The following is a 16,413-nucleotide window of genomic DNA, read 5'->3' as shown; positions in this document are numbered from 1 at the left end:
GAGAAATTGAGGAGAGACCTCAGGCAGACAGAAAATGAGAACAGTCAGAGAGGTAGAAAGGAGAAGTGGGTTTTTCCTCTGCGAGAGATGCGAAGGCCAGCGCTGGCAGGATGCTTGGTGGTAGAATCTGCTAGGAGAAAAGGCTGAATTGTCTAAGAGACGTCTTTGCTAGTAGGATGCCGGGAAATGGGATTTGCTTGCGAGAGACCGGCAGAGACGGAGCGAGTGGGAAAGAGGTTAAATCGGTGCGTGCAGCTTGAAAGGAGGTGGCGGAAGGGGACACTGTGCTCGAGCAGAAGGCCAGAGCCCAAGCCCGTCCCCGGGGCTTGGTGCACAGCGGCGGGGACAAGGCCGCCGGGCTGAGGAAGATGAGGTGGTCCTGCTGAGCCTGGGGGAGGGCGGCGCCAGAGCCGCCGAGGCGGGTGCAGGGTGCAGGGGCGGGCCGCCTGGGGAGCCCCCTGTGCTGCTCTGAGTGTCCGGAGGACTGTCCTTGACTGTGACACCTCAGGACCGGGCTTCCAGGTCCGTAGGGTTTAGGTGTTGCTAAGAGTCTTGAAAGGGCTGTTCTGAGTATTGAATTGAAACAGTGAAATGTAAATGCTGTTTGTGGGGTAGAGCTGTTCAGATACTGTGAATTTAGGAAACTTATTTGTTTCACGTTGTTTTTTCAATCAGTTTGGGTTTTCTAAAGTGCTGACAGCATCCCACATGTAAAACTAATCCCCATTGGGAGGTGTGGCCCTAAATACTTCTTTTTAAAGTTTTTAGCTTAAATAATGAATTTTTAGTCACACGGCCACTCTTGGCCTGAGATTTTTCTTTGGGTCGAAACCGTCACCCCCGGCTGGAGTGCCTGCGCCCCCTAAAGAGGAGGTGCACCTGAGCACCTTGTCTGCCCCGTGCGCCCCCTAAAGAGGAGGTGCACCTGAGCACCTTGTCTGCCTGGGAGAGGTGCCGCGTGTCACCTGCTGTGAACTCCTCGGCGTCGGAGTTTGAAAAGAGCAGTCACATTTGTTTTTTCTTTTTGCAGGTATGAATCTCCAGAAATAGCTCTAAATTGTGGAATAATGTTACGAGAGTGCATCAGACATGAACCACTTGCAAAAATCATTCTGTGGTCAGAACAGTTTTATGATTTCTTCCGATATGTTGAAATGTCAACATTTGACATAGCTTCAGATGCATTTGCCACATTCAAGGTAATATAAAAACCAGAGAATTTTATGTATACTTATAAGTCCGATTTACAGGTTTGCCTCTACTCTCCTAGCCTGTACACTGCTGCCCCCTAGCGGGAAGAGAGAAGACAGTTTATATGGGGGGGTGAAATAGGTTTCCTTTCGTGAGTACATGAAACAGTTTGTTTTTGTATTGTTATTTATTAATTATTGTATTATTTCCCACAAGAACAACTGTAAACCTTCTTTTGCCCTTCCCCCCATACGTGTCTGTGTGACTTAAGTATATGAATGGAGTCATAGCTTTAAGAGGGTGGAAAAGTTAGATTCTTTTTTGTCTTTCTAAAAGACAGAAGTGTCTTTTTCTGTTAAACTGCCCATCAAGCACAGTATGTAGCTGTAACAACCAGGGTTTCCTCCTGTGTTGGACATACTGTGGCAGTGTCTTTGGCTAAGCTGCAGATGAAGTAGCTCGCTTCCGTTCAGGCCCCAAGAACAGTGCCTTGCCCTCCCACCTCACGGCCATGCCAGAGCTTGTTTGTTCAGCGCGGGGGTGGGGGTGGGCAGGGTCGCCTGCAAGGTGCAGGTTATTCTGTGGCCTCCCTCGCCCGTCCCCTTGCCTCCCCATTGTGTATTTGTCTAAATGAGACCCACGCATGGTGGGATACCGCTGTGCCGCATGCACATTTCTGTTTTGAATTGCAAAGTTCTGTGCTGCTAAGGTGTGTAAATAAAACAGTGATCTTTGTCAGTGGTACTCACAATGAGAGCAAGTCTTTCCGTATTGCATTCCCTTATGTAGTAAATATGTGCCCTTGTAAGCGAATATTTAGGCTGCTATTTTAATACAATCGGAATCAAGTATACTGACCTGCAGGCTGCTGTGCTTAGAAACCATGAACACTGTTACAATGAGAAGTGGCCAGTTTTCTTAGAAGGGCTGTTTCATGATTATAGAGAGCCCCTGAGGTGAGCACAGGCCTTGGATTCTGGGTAAAATATGTCCCTCGGAGCAAATGAACACCCTTAAAATAGGCTGAAAGCCTGGTGATCTGGCCGTTAGGGTTCCACATTGAATAAGAATAAAATAATAGTGTGAGAGGTGCCCAGGGACTTATGTCCCTGAAACCATTAAAGAGGATGTCGGAGGCTTTAGGTAGGACCTCAGATATTTGTATGTGGATGGGGTGAATTTAGGAAGATAACAGAACAGTACATGTGACGCATGAGGTGTCGCTGCCCTTGGTGGGCAGGACTCATGCTTAGGAGGGAGGGTGTGCACCATTCAGAAGCTGCGGGCCCGTTATGCAGGGAGGTGTGGCGCACCCTGTGTCCGGAAGAGAAGATACTCCCGTGTGGGAAGAAAGCTGTGAGCCCTGGAGTGGCAGCTCCGTGGAGCAGGAGGGTGAGGGAGAGGCAGGGGGGCAGCGGAGGCGTGGGAGAGTGCAGCCAGACCGCCCGACCGAGGAGGAGGACATGGCTGGCGTGCTCCTGGCACTGGTGGCAAAAGTGACCGACAGGTGAGACAGGTGTGCTGACGGTATGGCAGAAATGTGAGTCCCGGTATCTCAGTCTTGATTGGCGTTGCTGATAATGTCACCTCAGTGAGGACTGCTTCTGCGAATTAAATCCACAGTGAGGTGATGGAATCACTGTGGGAACAGCAGCCCTGCCGGGCCTTGGTGCCAGAGGGCAGGGTTGGGCACAGCCAGGTGGTGGTCCCTACCTGAGGAGGGGAACTTCAGAGCCTCGTAGGAGTCTAAGGGCGAGCTCGAGAAGGGGGAGCACCGAGAAGCTGGCGGGGATTCCGCATCCCAGCTGCTCCTGAGAGCGAGGAAGGTGGCGAGCTGATTAGAGGGAACCCTCCCGTAAGCAGAGGGGATGAGAGGCCAAACCCAAGACAGTAGAGACGGCCTAGCATCCAGGCTGAGGCCCCTCCCACCCCGGCCTGGGGAGAGCCATGCATGCATCTGCCGCGCCCGCCAGGTGCTGGCAGCAGGGAGGGTGACGGCCTGCCTCCCGCTTTGCCCGTGTCCTCCCGGCGGAGCGTGTTTCTATAGGGAAAGGAGAACAGACCCGTGGTTCGTGCTGTCCTTGGAGAGTGTGGTCAGAGCGGCTTCCCCGGGAGAGGCAGTCTGCTCACAGAAACTTTCAGGCAGACGCCGCTCACCCTTAACCCTGGACTTAAGGCCCCTGGCAGTGGCCCGAGCCTTAGAAGGAGATTAAAACTCCCTGCTCTAATGTGTCCAAGTCTTGTAGGTTGAATGAACGGTGCTGAGATAGTTAAATTAGTGACCAAATATTCATTAGTGATTTTGTTTAAGGAATTAGGAGATTGGGAGGGGCACCAGAAGGCCAACAAATATATTTCCAGTTTTCCGGAGTGGAAGAAGGTAGATTCCCCCGAGAGGCTGGTGGAGCTTGGAGCTTGCTGTAACACCTGTGCAGGGTTCTAGAAAGTATTTCTAAAGAGATGATACTGAGCATTTTGGAAGGAAACCGAGCACCCACAGCCAGCATGGATTCACTGAGCTGAGAGTAAGTTCAGTCACGCCAATCTCGTTGATGCCGGTAGTCCAGGGGGTTCAGGGCGCAGCCGCCTGGTCTCAGTTCCCGGCTCTGCTGCTGAGTTAACGGGCGTCTCCGTCTGCCAAAGTGCGGGTCTAGTGCTAGTACGTCAGCTCACTGTGGCCCCCACAGTGTGTGTGTGCTGTGCACTGCAGCTGCTAGGGTTCCTGTCTGACAGGGAGCGTGCCCCAGGTGTTGGTCGAGTCATGGCACAGGCCTGTTTTTTCACGCAGACGATGAAAAAAGCTAGGTGAGGAGCTAGGTGGGGTTTCAGTGTGGCGGTCTGAGACTCGCTGGGTGCAGTGTCCAGAAGGTGCTGGAAAAGGGATTGCCGTCACCCTGGAGAGAGACTTCCTCTGGCTCTCCACCCGGCCAGGTCGGTCATTATTAACGGCTTAGATGAAGGGGGACAGGGCACACTTACCGGGTGCGGAGGTGACGGCCGTGATGGGAAAGATAACAAATAACTGTGAGCCTCAGGTAAGGCTTCCTAAGATCCAGAGAGGCCCGCGTGTACAGGGTGAAATTAAGTGCACGCAGCTGGGGCCTCTCCCCTTGAGGGCCCAGCTGCATGTTGAGTAGATATGGGATGGGGTGGGGGCAATAGGCACGATGATAATAGTGCACACCAAACTTCAGGTAACAGTTAGTAAAAAGTAGGGAGCTTCTCATCATACTCGCACAACCCTTGGAGGAGGCACCGTTGTTGTCTCCGGTGCAGAAAAGGGCGCTGACACCTAGGAGTGCGAGTGAAGTTGGAGGGGAGATGGGGAAGCCAGGGTTCGAACCCAGGCAGCCTGACTGCAGAGCCCACTCTGAGTGAGCAGACTCTGCATACGTACGTCGTTCATACTAACCAGTCTGACGGCGCTGCCCCCCAGCGACATGTGGCCTGAGGAGCTGTCGATGGTCCCGGCCCACTCTGAGCTTACGGGGTAGCGGCGCACACGTGTGTTCCGCTCCGGGTGCAGCGCGGTAAGAGGCACCCAGACGAGTGAGCGGATGGCTTTCAGAGGACAGTGGGTGGGGGGGGGACGCAGCAGCTGCACGTGTGTAGCCTGGAGAAGGGAGGACTCGGCAGGGACCTGCCGTGAGAGCACTGCTGCGTGTGGAGTGGGGGGCCTCCAGACAGTGGACCGAACCTGTTTCTGGAAATAACCCGGCGTAGGCTTTGCTCTAGCACGGGAAAAACGTGCGGACTCTGAGAGCTCCAGCGGGGAACCGTGCAGTTAGAAGGATTGAGTTTCTTGTCCTTGGACGTACATACTCAAGCATCGGGTAGGAAGTTGGGCCAAACGGCTTACCAGGGCCCCCAGCCTAGCACCATTTCCCTCGGGATTCCAGGGCTGTCTTTACCGTCTGAAATTTGGGGCCCAAACTTACATACTTTTTAGACATCTTTTTAAATTCAACCCATCCTAAAAGTGGGCTGCTTGATCTGCTGGACTTGGGACATGAGTCCTGACCTTTCTCCAGGTTATACCAGGGGTTGGATGCACTGGGATTTAGACAGGTGGGCGACGAGCAATCCCATCCCCCCTCCCCCCCCACCGGCCAGCCAGCAGCTCTGCAAACTGTGCGGGGTGCTGACGGGCACTGCCTGCATAGCCGTTTCCCTGCGTGCTCTGTCCTGCTGGTTTCTGTCCTCACACCCTGGTTCGAGCTGTCCAGAGCCCTCGGCTCCAGGCCTGAGGTAAGGTTCCCTCTCATCTCTCGGGAGACAGAGGCGCGGCCTAAGTCCCATCTCCTCGTTTCCCGGCTCAGTATCAGCCCTGTTTCCCTGTGCGGGCGCTCAGCAGTTGCTCCTCCCACCCATGTGTGATCGTCCCCTCCAGGCCCTGGCCTGGCTCTTCTTAACGAAGGGCATCCATCCCGTGGGGCCGCAGGGCTCAGCTCCTCCTCTGGTGATCTCGGAGCACCCCTCTGTCTCCCCTGCCCCAAGGCCATTGGGGTTTGGCTCCCAGATCGGCAGTGGTCTTCTAAGTTTCATGATCTCTTGGAACCAGGTGATAACAAGTAGATACCCCTAGATGGGGAGATGTTGGCGATCCCTCTTCTCCTGCATGGCCCAACTGTGAGCCTCTTGCCCCTTGCCCCCACTTGAGATACAGCCTCAGAGCAAAAAGGCCCCTTCGCAGACCTGCCGTCAGACCTGCCCTACAACACGCTTAGGACCTTTGCTTTGTAAGGCAGTACTTTCTACCTGCCTGTTCCTAAGAACCCGGCCCCAGCTGAGGGCCACTGTCTCTCAGACGCCGCCCTCCGACCTTCTCTGTTGTCAGCCTATGACGGAGCAGTGAGCACTGGGCTCTAGAGTGGTCTGCCACAGAGAAGGAGCAGTGGCACTCAGCGCGGATCCCGGCTCATTAATGCCTTCATTCACCCGCTCGTTTGTTCATTCAGTCCATCCCTCGAGTCCCAGTGCCTGCCGTGTCGGGCGCTGTCCTCCGGGTGTGGGGCTCCGCAGACCCCGACAGACAGACCCCTGCCCGCGCGGCCGCTGCACACGGGAGACCGCCGTGAACAGGCCACCGCAGCATGCGGGAAGGGGGTAGTGCTCTTAACAAGCATGTTTGGTATATGTGCCCGTAACTTAGGTTCTCCTGTTTCTCGCTCCCTCACCTCTGGCCCCAAGATAACACTGAGATAATGTCAGTCTCCTACCCCTCCATTTCCTCCTCCCCTATATGGGGTCGGGCGCCTCCTCGGGTACCGGCACTCAAAATAAACTCCAGGTTTCCTGATTTGGCCTCTTTAATCCCAAAGGGTGGTTTAGAATAAATTGGGTAGGTCTTTCATGGGCATATAATATATATCCTATCCTATCCAGCAGTTTAAACACCTGTAAATCTTTGGGATGGAATTGGAAGCCTGCTTAAAAGCATACTTTGAACCTTGCTTAGTGAGACGTTTTCTCAGACGTCCCCTGATTTTGTTGGTTCGTTCATTCATTCATTAGATGTTAAGTTCTTACTATGTGCTGGGCACTGCATAGGTGCTGGGGACTCAGATTAGTGAGAACAGACTTGACCCTTGTGTTTATAGAATGTACAGTCTCGCATGAGACATCATTCGTTGAGTAATCCCCCAGATGTGGAGTCACCCGTGACCATGCTTTCGTGCTGGCGCCCACTCGGGAAGGGTCCCCCGTGGAAGTGGTGCTCGCGCTGAGGTCCCCAGGCAGTAGGTGCCTAGGGAGGGAGGCCTGCAGGGCCCGGCGCCGGCACATGGCGGCAGACCGCTCCCTGGGAACCCCCTGCCGCTGGAGCCCCTGGAAGTGCCGGTGCCGCAGTGCCTTCCACGTCAGTGTGACCGTGGAACGTCTCTTAGAGCATTTCCCCATTTCTGTGGGACCTGGCTGTCCTCGGGTAACACCAGTTTGGTGTAACCTGGGAAACTCCAACGTAAATAGCAGAGAGCGCAAGTTCAGGGAAGTTGGTTCTGAGAAAGGGGGGTTATTGGCACCAGCCCCTCCAGGAGCGGCTCTGCGGGAACTCAGCCCCTCATTTCCCAGCAGTGACTGGCCAGTCCTGCCGGCACGCGTGCCCGTTTTTCTGCACCTGGCTGGTCATTGCCGACCTCCAGGTCCTTGGAGGCAGGGGCCACATCTTTTTCTTTGTAGCCCTGGCACCTAGAGCTTTACCTGGTACATAGTAGATATTTTCTGAATGCGCGATCCTTGACTTGTTTCCGGGAAAATCCGTGAGGTGCGAGGCACAGGCTCTGTTCTGTGGCGATGCAGAATTAGACGCGGGGTCTTACTAATTTTCGAGTGTATATATATGCAGCACTATTCTGCTTACTTAGGAGCTAATGTTTATAAAATGACAGGGCTTTTAAACAACAATTCTACCTCTGCCAAAGAGTGTATTCGGTGGGAAACTGAATGCAAGTTGAATTTAGGAGGAAGGAAGTGGAGCGTCTGATACTATTTCTAATTAAAGAAATGTCCTCTTTTTCCACCAGGAGCATTATTCTATTTGACATTTTATCACAATTATTTACTTTAATTCACTGCAGTTCTTTATTCTCTTTGAGTGTATATTTTCATTGCCTTATATATTTGTTTTTCAATTTTTTCTTCTAAGAGTTATAGATGTGTGATTAATCATAATCATTAAAATTACAGTTTCAAAGTACTGATTTTATATACTCATATTCAAAATCTATATTTCCAATACAATTAATGCTCAAATATTTTTTAAGTATAGCAGTTTTAACAACAGTTTGTATTCGGTAAAATGGTGTGGAATGTTTTAGGATTTTCTTTTCTAAACTAACTTGAATGCATAACAACTTATTGACTATGTTTTCTTTTTCTAGGATTTGCTCACAAGACATAAATTGCTCAGTGCAGAATTTTTGGACCAGCATTATGATAGAGTAAGTATATGAAATACTATTCTAAAATAGCAAATTTTAAGTTTTGTTACCAGGATTGAAAAGTTTACATTATATTTTGTACCAGAATGTTTGCTCTGTGTCTGTGAAGTTTTAACATGGTGACATAATCGTTTCTCCACTGAAGTGGGGTAAGGAGCTTTATTTGGTCAGAAGCAGGCTGACCTACCTTTCTGATGGACACACCGCCCTCTGAGTCTTCTCTGGCTTTAGAATCAGAGAAGAAAGTGCTTTGTGCTGAGTGGCGTGTGACGCACAGTTGAGGTTGAAGGAGAAGCTCACTGACTTCCTCACACTCCTTTCCGCCGGGGCCCACGCTGGTGCTGCTGCTGACAAGGAGAAAGGGAGGCCACGGCGGCAAAAGCGCCAGCCCAGAGGAGGCAGGGCCTGCTTCTGCCCTGCTCCGCGGCCGGCCCCTGTCCCCACCAAAGCCGTGAGCGCTGGGGGACGCGGAAGTCCATCCTTACTTGTAAAGTGAGGACCCTGGACTGGCCTGGCAGTGAGGTCCCTTCCAGCTTGAGTCGATGTCAGGCTTCCTGGTAATAGAGCCCCCACGGTCTGTCCGTGGTTCTGAGTGTGCTGGTCACCTGACCTTGACCGTCACGGCAGCCCTCAGGCCCCAGCACAGGTGTTCTTTTCCGCCCCGTGCGGCTCTGCTCTCCACAAGACCGCAAGCCCCTGCCGGGCCCACCCGAGCGAGTGCAACCCCCACACTGAAGATCTCGCAGGCGCTCCTAGGGGGCCCACCAGTCATTTGAGTTTTTGAAATTCTAGGTATTGTTAATCTTCATTGTTCACCCTGTTCTTCAACTAAACTAAGATTCTTATAAAATCTTAAAAAAATCTTAAAATAATCAAAACCTGTGCTAATTCTTGTGTTCCTTTTCCCTGTGTCCCCCTCCCACCCCCAGTGTCGTCCTAACACCATGCACAGCACCCAGGAAGTCCCTCGCGGACCGCCCCAGAGATGGTGCGGGCTTGGCGGGACGCCCACTTTTGCTTCTGCCTGCGTGGTTTTGGGTGTGCATGCGTTTCTTTTTCTGTTTGTTGGTCTAAAACAGCAGCATGGTCATGTCATCGGTGCCTTTTTACAGCAGTTAGAAGCGTGGGCTTATGCACCAGACTTCCAGGAGTCTGGCTTCAAGTCCAGCCCCACTGTGCGCCCCCAGCCCCTTGGGCACGGCCTTCGTTCACCCTCTTCGCCTTCAGGGCCTTCAGCCTCACACGGGGCTCACACCCGCACCTGCCTGCGGGGCCGTCGGGAGGCCAAAAGAGAGTGTGTGTGTCAAGTGCGCAGCACGGCGCTGCGCCGTGCCTGTTACCACTCGGCCTGAGAGGTGTTTCATTTCAGCGTGCCAGTATCTTAAAGCCCGCCAAAGCTAACGCTGGCCAGTGTCCAGGAAACTGACTACAGCCAGTGGCATCAGTTTAATTTTGCAGTAAGAGATGTCCCTGTGTGTTATTAGTGGGTGACATCGGTTAACGGGATTGTAGAAAGACTCGGGCGATGCCGCTGACAGAGGTGTGTGCGGCGCAGGCCGAGCTGGCGCAGGGAGAGGGGTGTGGGGGGGTGTGGGTAAGTTACGTTAAGCCAGAGGTGGGTTATTGCACAAAAGTACGTGCTCCGAAATCCTGGACGCCTTGGCCCTGGGCTGTGTAATAACCAAAGTCAATTAAAAGATCACAGTCTGTAAAGCAGAAGAGATGCCTGTTGCTCAGAAGAAACAGCCTTTTCCGGCGCGGAGACCTGGGACGAGTGTGGGCGTTCCTAGAGGGGTGAAAGGGCAGTGTCGTGGAGCGGACCAGCCCTCGAGGGGGCTCGGCCCTGAAGGAGACGCTGCCCTAGGATGCAGTTCCCTGGGAGCAGGTCTTTGAGGAGCCCAGACGGCGCCTGTCGTCGGTTCGTCCGAATCCAGGACGGACCCTGGCACGGCTGGGGGATGCACGAGAATGATTTCCCGCAACTGCGCATTGGGTAGCAGAAATATCCTGACTTGGTTTTTCTGTTAAGAACTGGAGGTGCGTGTTTTCCGCGGTACTAATTAAAGGCAGTTCCGGTTGTTGTGACCGTCACTTTGACGATCACTGAGAAGGCAGGGCTGACAGCCTTCCCTGAAAACACGTGTCTGGCTGCTTACCTGAGAGAGTAGGTAGCCGTCCCACTCCTCCCTAGAGGTGAGCAGAACCATGCACAGGCGGCTCCAAACCAAGGCCGAAGAAACCGCTTCAGGAAAGGGCCAGACAGCAAATGTTTGAGGCTTCTTGGTCCTGCGGTCTCCGTCAGCTCTCTTGTCTGTCGTGCTGCAAAAACAGAAATAAAATTGCATGAACGGGTTTGTTTACAATGAATGAGTGAGTGTGTCTATGCCCCAATAAAACTTTCTTTACAAAAAGAGGCAGTGAGCGGGATTTGGCCTGAGAGCCGTAGTTTGCCAGCCCCTCCTCTCAACCACACAGGGATGCCGCCCAAGGCCCAGCATAGAGCACAGGCACGGGCGGCTGTAGTGTGGGCACGTCCCAAAGCAGCACCTTCTGCCCCGCACCCCAGCCAGCACAGCCCCAGGGCGTGCTGCTCTCCGGCAGTCATGCTAGTGGTGCACAGCTGTGGGACTTACGAAACCTGCTGCAGTTAAGGCAAACGTGTGTGTGTGTGTGAGAGAGAGAGAGAGAGAGAAAGCTAGCTGGCCTTCTGTCCTCACTTTCTCAAAGTGTAGCCTTGGCCCCGGGGGTCCCTCATTTCCTACTTCCCTGCCCCCCGTTCTGGTGACACTGTTCTTGTTCGGGGCACCACTTGGTCAGTCTGGCGGACACTTGTCAGTCCTTTAGCCTGTAGCGTTTTGCATTCCCCAGGCCTCTACTCATGTGGGCCCTTCCCTTTTATCCTCCAAGAATCCCACCCCCACCCCCACTCCCATTTGTAAAAGAAATCCCTCCCATTGCTCAAGTTTGAGCCGAAATCCTGCCTTCTCTGGGGTGTCTGCTGACTCAGCACAGTGCAGAACGTCTTCTCTCTCCTGTTATTAAGTGTTTCTGTCTGTGCTTGGTGCACAGAGAGAACAGGTAGCTTTTCTCTCTGTGGTTGTGCTTCGGGCTTGTTGAGTTCTCGTCTGTAAGGAATGTGAATTTTCTAATATGACGCCAAGAAATGATAGCTGACTCAACAGTGCGGCAACCGTCAGGGGACGGGAGCTCTGTTTCACGCGTGTGGGGTTTGGGCGCAGAAGAGGACCAGAGTTGAGCTGCGCGTGGGCCCGTGCCGAGCTGGGAAGGGGTGGGTCCAGGAGCCGTCTTCACCCACGTGCTGGGCAGCCATCTCCCCCCGCCCCCCGCCCCCCCCCCAGGGCTCCTGAGCGGTCAGTAGGACGGAGCAGGTGGGAGGAGGCCGGCCTGGGCAGTGTCGGGCCTCCGGGGGGGTAGAGGTTTCTGCTCAAGCTTTATAGCATTATCTGCCAGTCTTCAAAAACTGACTAACTCTGATACCTATTTTTTGTCTTAGTTCTTCAGTGAATATGAGAAGTTACTTCATTCAGAAAACTATGTGACAAAGAGACAGTCACTCAAGGTATGACAGCTTGTTTATTGTACGTGCTTCACGTCTCTCCACCCTGTGTTGGGGGGGGGGGGACGTGCTCGCACGTGGTCTCGACCTTCAGGGGAGTGCGTTTGTCCACGGTCACCGTGGGAGTGGGAAGGAACAGTTCATCGGGGGTCCCACCTCCGGGTAACTTGGAGACACCAAAGTGCAGTACACGGAATTTTGAAGAGGACTTTATCTCTTACCAGCGCAGTGCTTTAGATTTCGAAGCATATTTTTAAAACTTGGAGCCACGTCAACTACATGAAGACATTACAGTGCTATCTCCCCGGGATGGTGCCCGAAGGGCAGGGACTTGTGTGCTGGGGGCGGGAGGGAAGACGGTGTGAGCAGTGAAACTGGGGACCGTGCGTGGCTGCTTGTATCGAAATAGGTTCTGAATGATTCCACTGGAGGCTAAATAGCGTGTTCAAGGTCACGTAGCTCAGAAGGAGCAGGGAGCCGGGATCCGAACACAGGTGGCCCGGTGCCAGGGGCAGTCCCTCCTGACCTTGCTTCTGCCTCTGTCCTCAAGGGCCACCGCTCAGCCCCACCCCAGTGCAGGCCACACCACCAGACCCCCACTAGGCCTTGGCGCTGACCACACGGAGAGGTGGCGGCTGGTTTCCAAAAAAAGGAAAATTTAGAGTGAGCAGTGACGATTTATAAGTTAGATGAAGTGTAAACCCACCCTACAGCAAGCCCTAAATGCACAGATTTCTTTCCAGCTTAGTTGATGTTGTTAATTAATTGACAATATTAGTGATGAGGAGTCACCAAGGGAAAAAGGGAGCATCTCCAGGATACTTGGCTTAAGAAGGAATAGAAAAGTTTTCATTTTTGTAAACCTTTGAATCAGATATAACTTTGACCTGTGTAAAAGTTAGTGTATGGAAAACTTTGGACGTGACCTTTTTGTCCTGTGAAATTCAGGTAAATAAAATCACAGTCTTAAGTTTGGGGCCGAATGTGCCTGAGTGTTCCCTTCGGAGAGCAGCGCCAGGCTGGCCGCAGGTCCGGACACCCACCGGAAGGGGGCGCTGGGCGGCCAGTGCGCGGCCGTGTTCCGAGCAGCCAGTGATAGCTACTCTGCGCCTGAGGGTGACGGCTATTGCATGGATTGTTTTAACTTTGGTTTTTCTTCGGATCGTGGAGTAATTCTTTAACTGTCTTCTCAGCTTCTTGGTGAGCTGTTACTAGACCGACACAACTTCACAATTATGACAAAATACATCAGTAAACCCGAGAACCTCAAACTAATGATGAACCTCCTGCGAGACAAAAGCCGTAACATCCAGTTTGAGGCCTTTCACGTCTTCAAGGTAGAGCACTGACGCCGCTGCTGGCCTCGCCGATAGTCTGAGGAGTGGGGTTCGGTTCAGGTGGTCGTCGTGTTTTCTGTGTAAATGAGGTGCCACGTTTAAACAAAAATGGATCCAGAAACGGGGCGCACTCCATTTAGATTGGAGAACAAACCAAGTTTATTTCCAGAGGGGGGCCATTTGTCTCTGCCATAAGGTTGTCAGTCGCAGAGTCCGGCGTAATCTGTGTCCTAATGCTTTCCGTGGGGGTATTTTCTCAAAATCCTTTCTGACCTCCTGTGCCCAGAAATGATTTCTGCCCATTTTATCCTAAAATCGGCAACTGTATTTAATGCCAACTGCCGAGTTTCAGAGCATGAATGAACATGCCAGTCCTTTTTGTGCTAAAACACGTAAGACTTTTTTAAATTTTTGTATTGTACAATACAATTTTCCAAAGCACAGACCTTCGACGGGGTGGCCCAGACTCCCCCGGTGCCCCTGGGAGGGAAGCACTGGGTCCGCCCTGCGGGCGTGGGTCTCGTCCCTTCCCACGGGTGACGGCCGTTCCTCTCCGGCAGGTGTTCGTCGCCAACCCCAACAAGACGCAGCCCATCCTAGACATCCTCCTCAAGAACCAGACCAAACTCATCGAGTTCCTCAGCAAGTTTCAGAACGACAGGACCGAGGATGAGCAGTTTAATGACGAGAAGACCTACTTGGTCAAACAGATCAGGGACTTGAAGAGACCAGCTCAGCAAGAGGCCTAACCGCCCCCGTAGACATCCAAACTAGTAAACCCAAACCCAGCACTTGCTGTTAGCTCTGCGGCATCAGGCACTCTTTCCGATTCATGAGGAACATTACTGCTCATCTGCTGTTAAGTGAACGGTTTTCCTTTTACCTTGTTTTGTTTGTTTTTTTTTTTTTAGTCGAACCTGGAGAAGGTAGCTGCTGCTTTCTTGCACACTAGAGCACACGTGGACTTTTCTTGATCTTTGTGTCATTTCAGGATTCAGAGACCCTGTTTGCTGTAGGAGCTGTGGACACAGCTAGGTTCCCGAGGGCAGAAGCAGGGGTGGTATGTGGCGGAGGGTGGAGGGCGTCAGTGGGGTCAGACTGACCTGCGGGTTTTCGGCGGTCTTTGTGAGAGCTGGGCGTGGGTTCTTGGTGAGAAGGTCGCCTTCACCAGAGGAAGACCGTGCTGTGTGTGGAATCAGGGGCCCACATCCATGACGTAAGCTTTTGGGTGGATAAAATTGACATGAGAATAACTTGATACTGAAACTTAGCAACTTCTTAAAAGTGTGAAGCTTCATAAGGTCATGAGGAAAATGTATATATGCTTTTCACAGCTTTCTAGAATTTTTTGACTTTTGATTTTCTTAAGACTTGTAAACCTGGATATGTTGGAAGGTGTTTGTTAATTTCCCTTTTGGAAGGTCTTTTCAAACAGTAGAGCTAGCGACAACACCTTACATATCACTTCAACGATGCTTATAGGTTTCTTTTGTATATAATTCTTAGAATGCTCATTTCTTTTAAATGATTTAATTTGTACAGCAGAGGAATGTTATTGTATTAGTATGTAACTATTACCTAATATTGAGTTTTTGCAAAAAAAAATGAATGCTTATATGTAATTGAAATACTTCAGATCACATGAAAATGCTGATTTAACATTTAAGTATCACAGCATTAAAAGGAAAAAGTAAACCAGTCCTTCGTATTCAGTTATCTAATGGGGTGCCATTGGTAGGGTACAATACAGACTCGGAACTCAGCTCCACCTTCCTGCACAAGACTGGCCTTATTCGTGTAAAACGAGCCATGAGTTTGCTAGATCTGTGAGTGACACCGGTCACGCTAAGTTAGCGCTGACTCTGTGTGTGTGCGGGAAGGCCGTCGTAGAGCACCTCGCCCTCTTTAGAGCACGTGACCCGGCACCACAGTCGTGAAACTGAGTAGTTGAGACTTCGGCTTCTCTTAGGAAGAGTTCCTAGTCATAGGTGTTCTATGGGGAAATTTATTTTTTTTAATGTCCTGTTCCTTAATGCTGCAAATTATCAGTATTTATAAAGTAACTGATTTTGCACCACTTTTTTGTTACTGTGACCACGGCAGAGCAGCGTCTCCTAGAACACATCTCTGTGAAGTTACTAGAATGGAATCTGTTCATCTTAGCGATGCAAAGACCACAGCTAACAACGTGCAGACCAGAGTTTGCCAGTTCAGATTCAGCATGGCTGTGGCTGACTGAGAAATTTATATGATTATTCTTTGCTAGCCTCTCTTACTAATTGAATTATTTATCGGCCAGTAAAATGAGACTCCCAAGTGATGTTCCAACAGGCTGTAAGAACACCAGTTAGGAAAATAGCTCCAGAGAACACAGGTGTATTTCGTTCTATTGAATTACACGACGGCCTGCATTGAGATTGGTCCTCCGAGGCTGTCCTGACCACCGTCCGTGTGAGATCTTCCGTGGGTCCCGTTGGCGGTAGGGAGAGCGGCCTCAGCTCCTCGAAATGAAAGCGCCAAGGGGGTGGGGACGGCAGGCTTGGCCCGGGACGGCACGCCCTGGGCCTCGTGCGCTGGGGCTGGTGTCAGGGCCTCCCGTGAGAACGTCACCCCGACTGGAAGGAAGGCCCCCCTGCCGGCCGGTTCCTGGAACCGGAGAGGACACAGCAGCCTCCACGCGGGGGCGCCACCGCAGCGCTGGGGGGGGTGGGGCAGTGAGGGCACAGCGTGCCGGGGGCTGCGGGCGTGCTGCTGCCCACGGGGGTCTGGAGGGAGTTACGGTTTGGGGGCTCTTTGTTTGTTTGTTTGTTTGTTAACAAAAATGTGAAAACATTCAAGGTTGAAAAGTTGCATTTGAAGTTATGACCATTTAATATATTCATATTACCAAAACTGCTCTACTGGCAGTGGTTTCTTTGTGTTTAGAGGTTTGATTTTACATGAGTCGGTCGCTCCACGTGATTTTTAACCCCGAACAACCCAAGGTGGGGGTGTGCGCAGTTGTTGGCGGTGTCGTGGGGGCGTTCCTTCCTCCCCAGGGAAAGTACATTTCTTGTCCGACTATCTGGCTGGCCCTGTAATTTAAATTCAAATAAAATTTTGGAGAAACACTGCTGCCTGTGTCGTCGAAGTCCGGCGGAGCCGCGCACCCGCGTCCCTCCGCGCAGCCCCGTGGCGAGCCCCGCTGGGGTCACGGGCCGAGCCGGAGACCACATGCCCGCCCACGCCTCCCAGGCCTTCTCGTTCTATCGGGGCTCTGTCTTGGGTGTCGTGGTCGCGGAGCGGGCCCTCTCTCCCCGCTCCCTGGCCCTCCACCGTCAACTCAACTCGCGGCGGAGCGAGGGCCCCTGGCAGGGGCGCGGTGAGTCGC

At 52.2% G+C, this 16,413-nt stretch overlaps 1 protein-coding gene across 1 annotated transcript in view; it reads left to right on the top strand.

The window, feature by feature from the left end:
* Positions 1 to 16,153, top strand: part of CAB39 (calcium binding protein 39) — a 71,031-nt gene extending 54,878 nt beyond the window's left edge. Inside the window, exons 5-9 of the mRNA XM_045845679.1 lie at positions 1,031 to 1,199; positions 8,070 to 8,129; positions 11,644 to 11,709; positions 12,900 to 13,043; positions 13,604 to 16,153. Of these exons, the coding sequence (XP_045701635.1) occupies positions 1,031 to 1,199; positions 8,070 to 8,129; positions 11,644 to 11,709; positions 12,900 to 13,043; positions 13,604 to 13,792 (628 nt within the window). The 3' untranslated portion in view covers positions 13,793 to 16,153. The remainder of the gene's footprint in view (positions 1 to 1,030; positions 1,200 to 8,069; positions 8,130 to 11,643; positions 11,710 to 12,899; positions 13,044 to 13,603) is intronic.
* Positions 16,154 to 16,413: the final 260 nt, after the last annotated feature.

Source organism: Phyllostomus hastatus, unplaced genomic scaffold (assembly GCF_019186645.2).
Source record: "Phyllostomus hastatus isolate PE091 unplaced genomic scaffold, TTU_PhHast_1.1 phas_contig_477, whole genome shotgun sequence".
Classification (NCBI taxonomy): Eukaryota; Metazoa; Chordata; class Mammalia; order Chiroptera; family Phyllostomidae; genus Phyllostomus; species Phyllostomus hastatus.
Note: the sequence above shows the minus strand (reverse complement) of the source record. Positions and strands in the feature narration are given on the sequence as shown.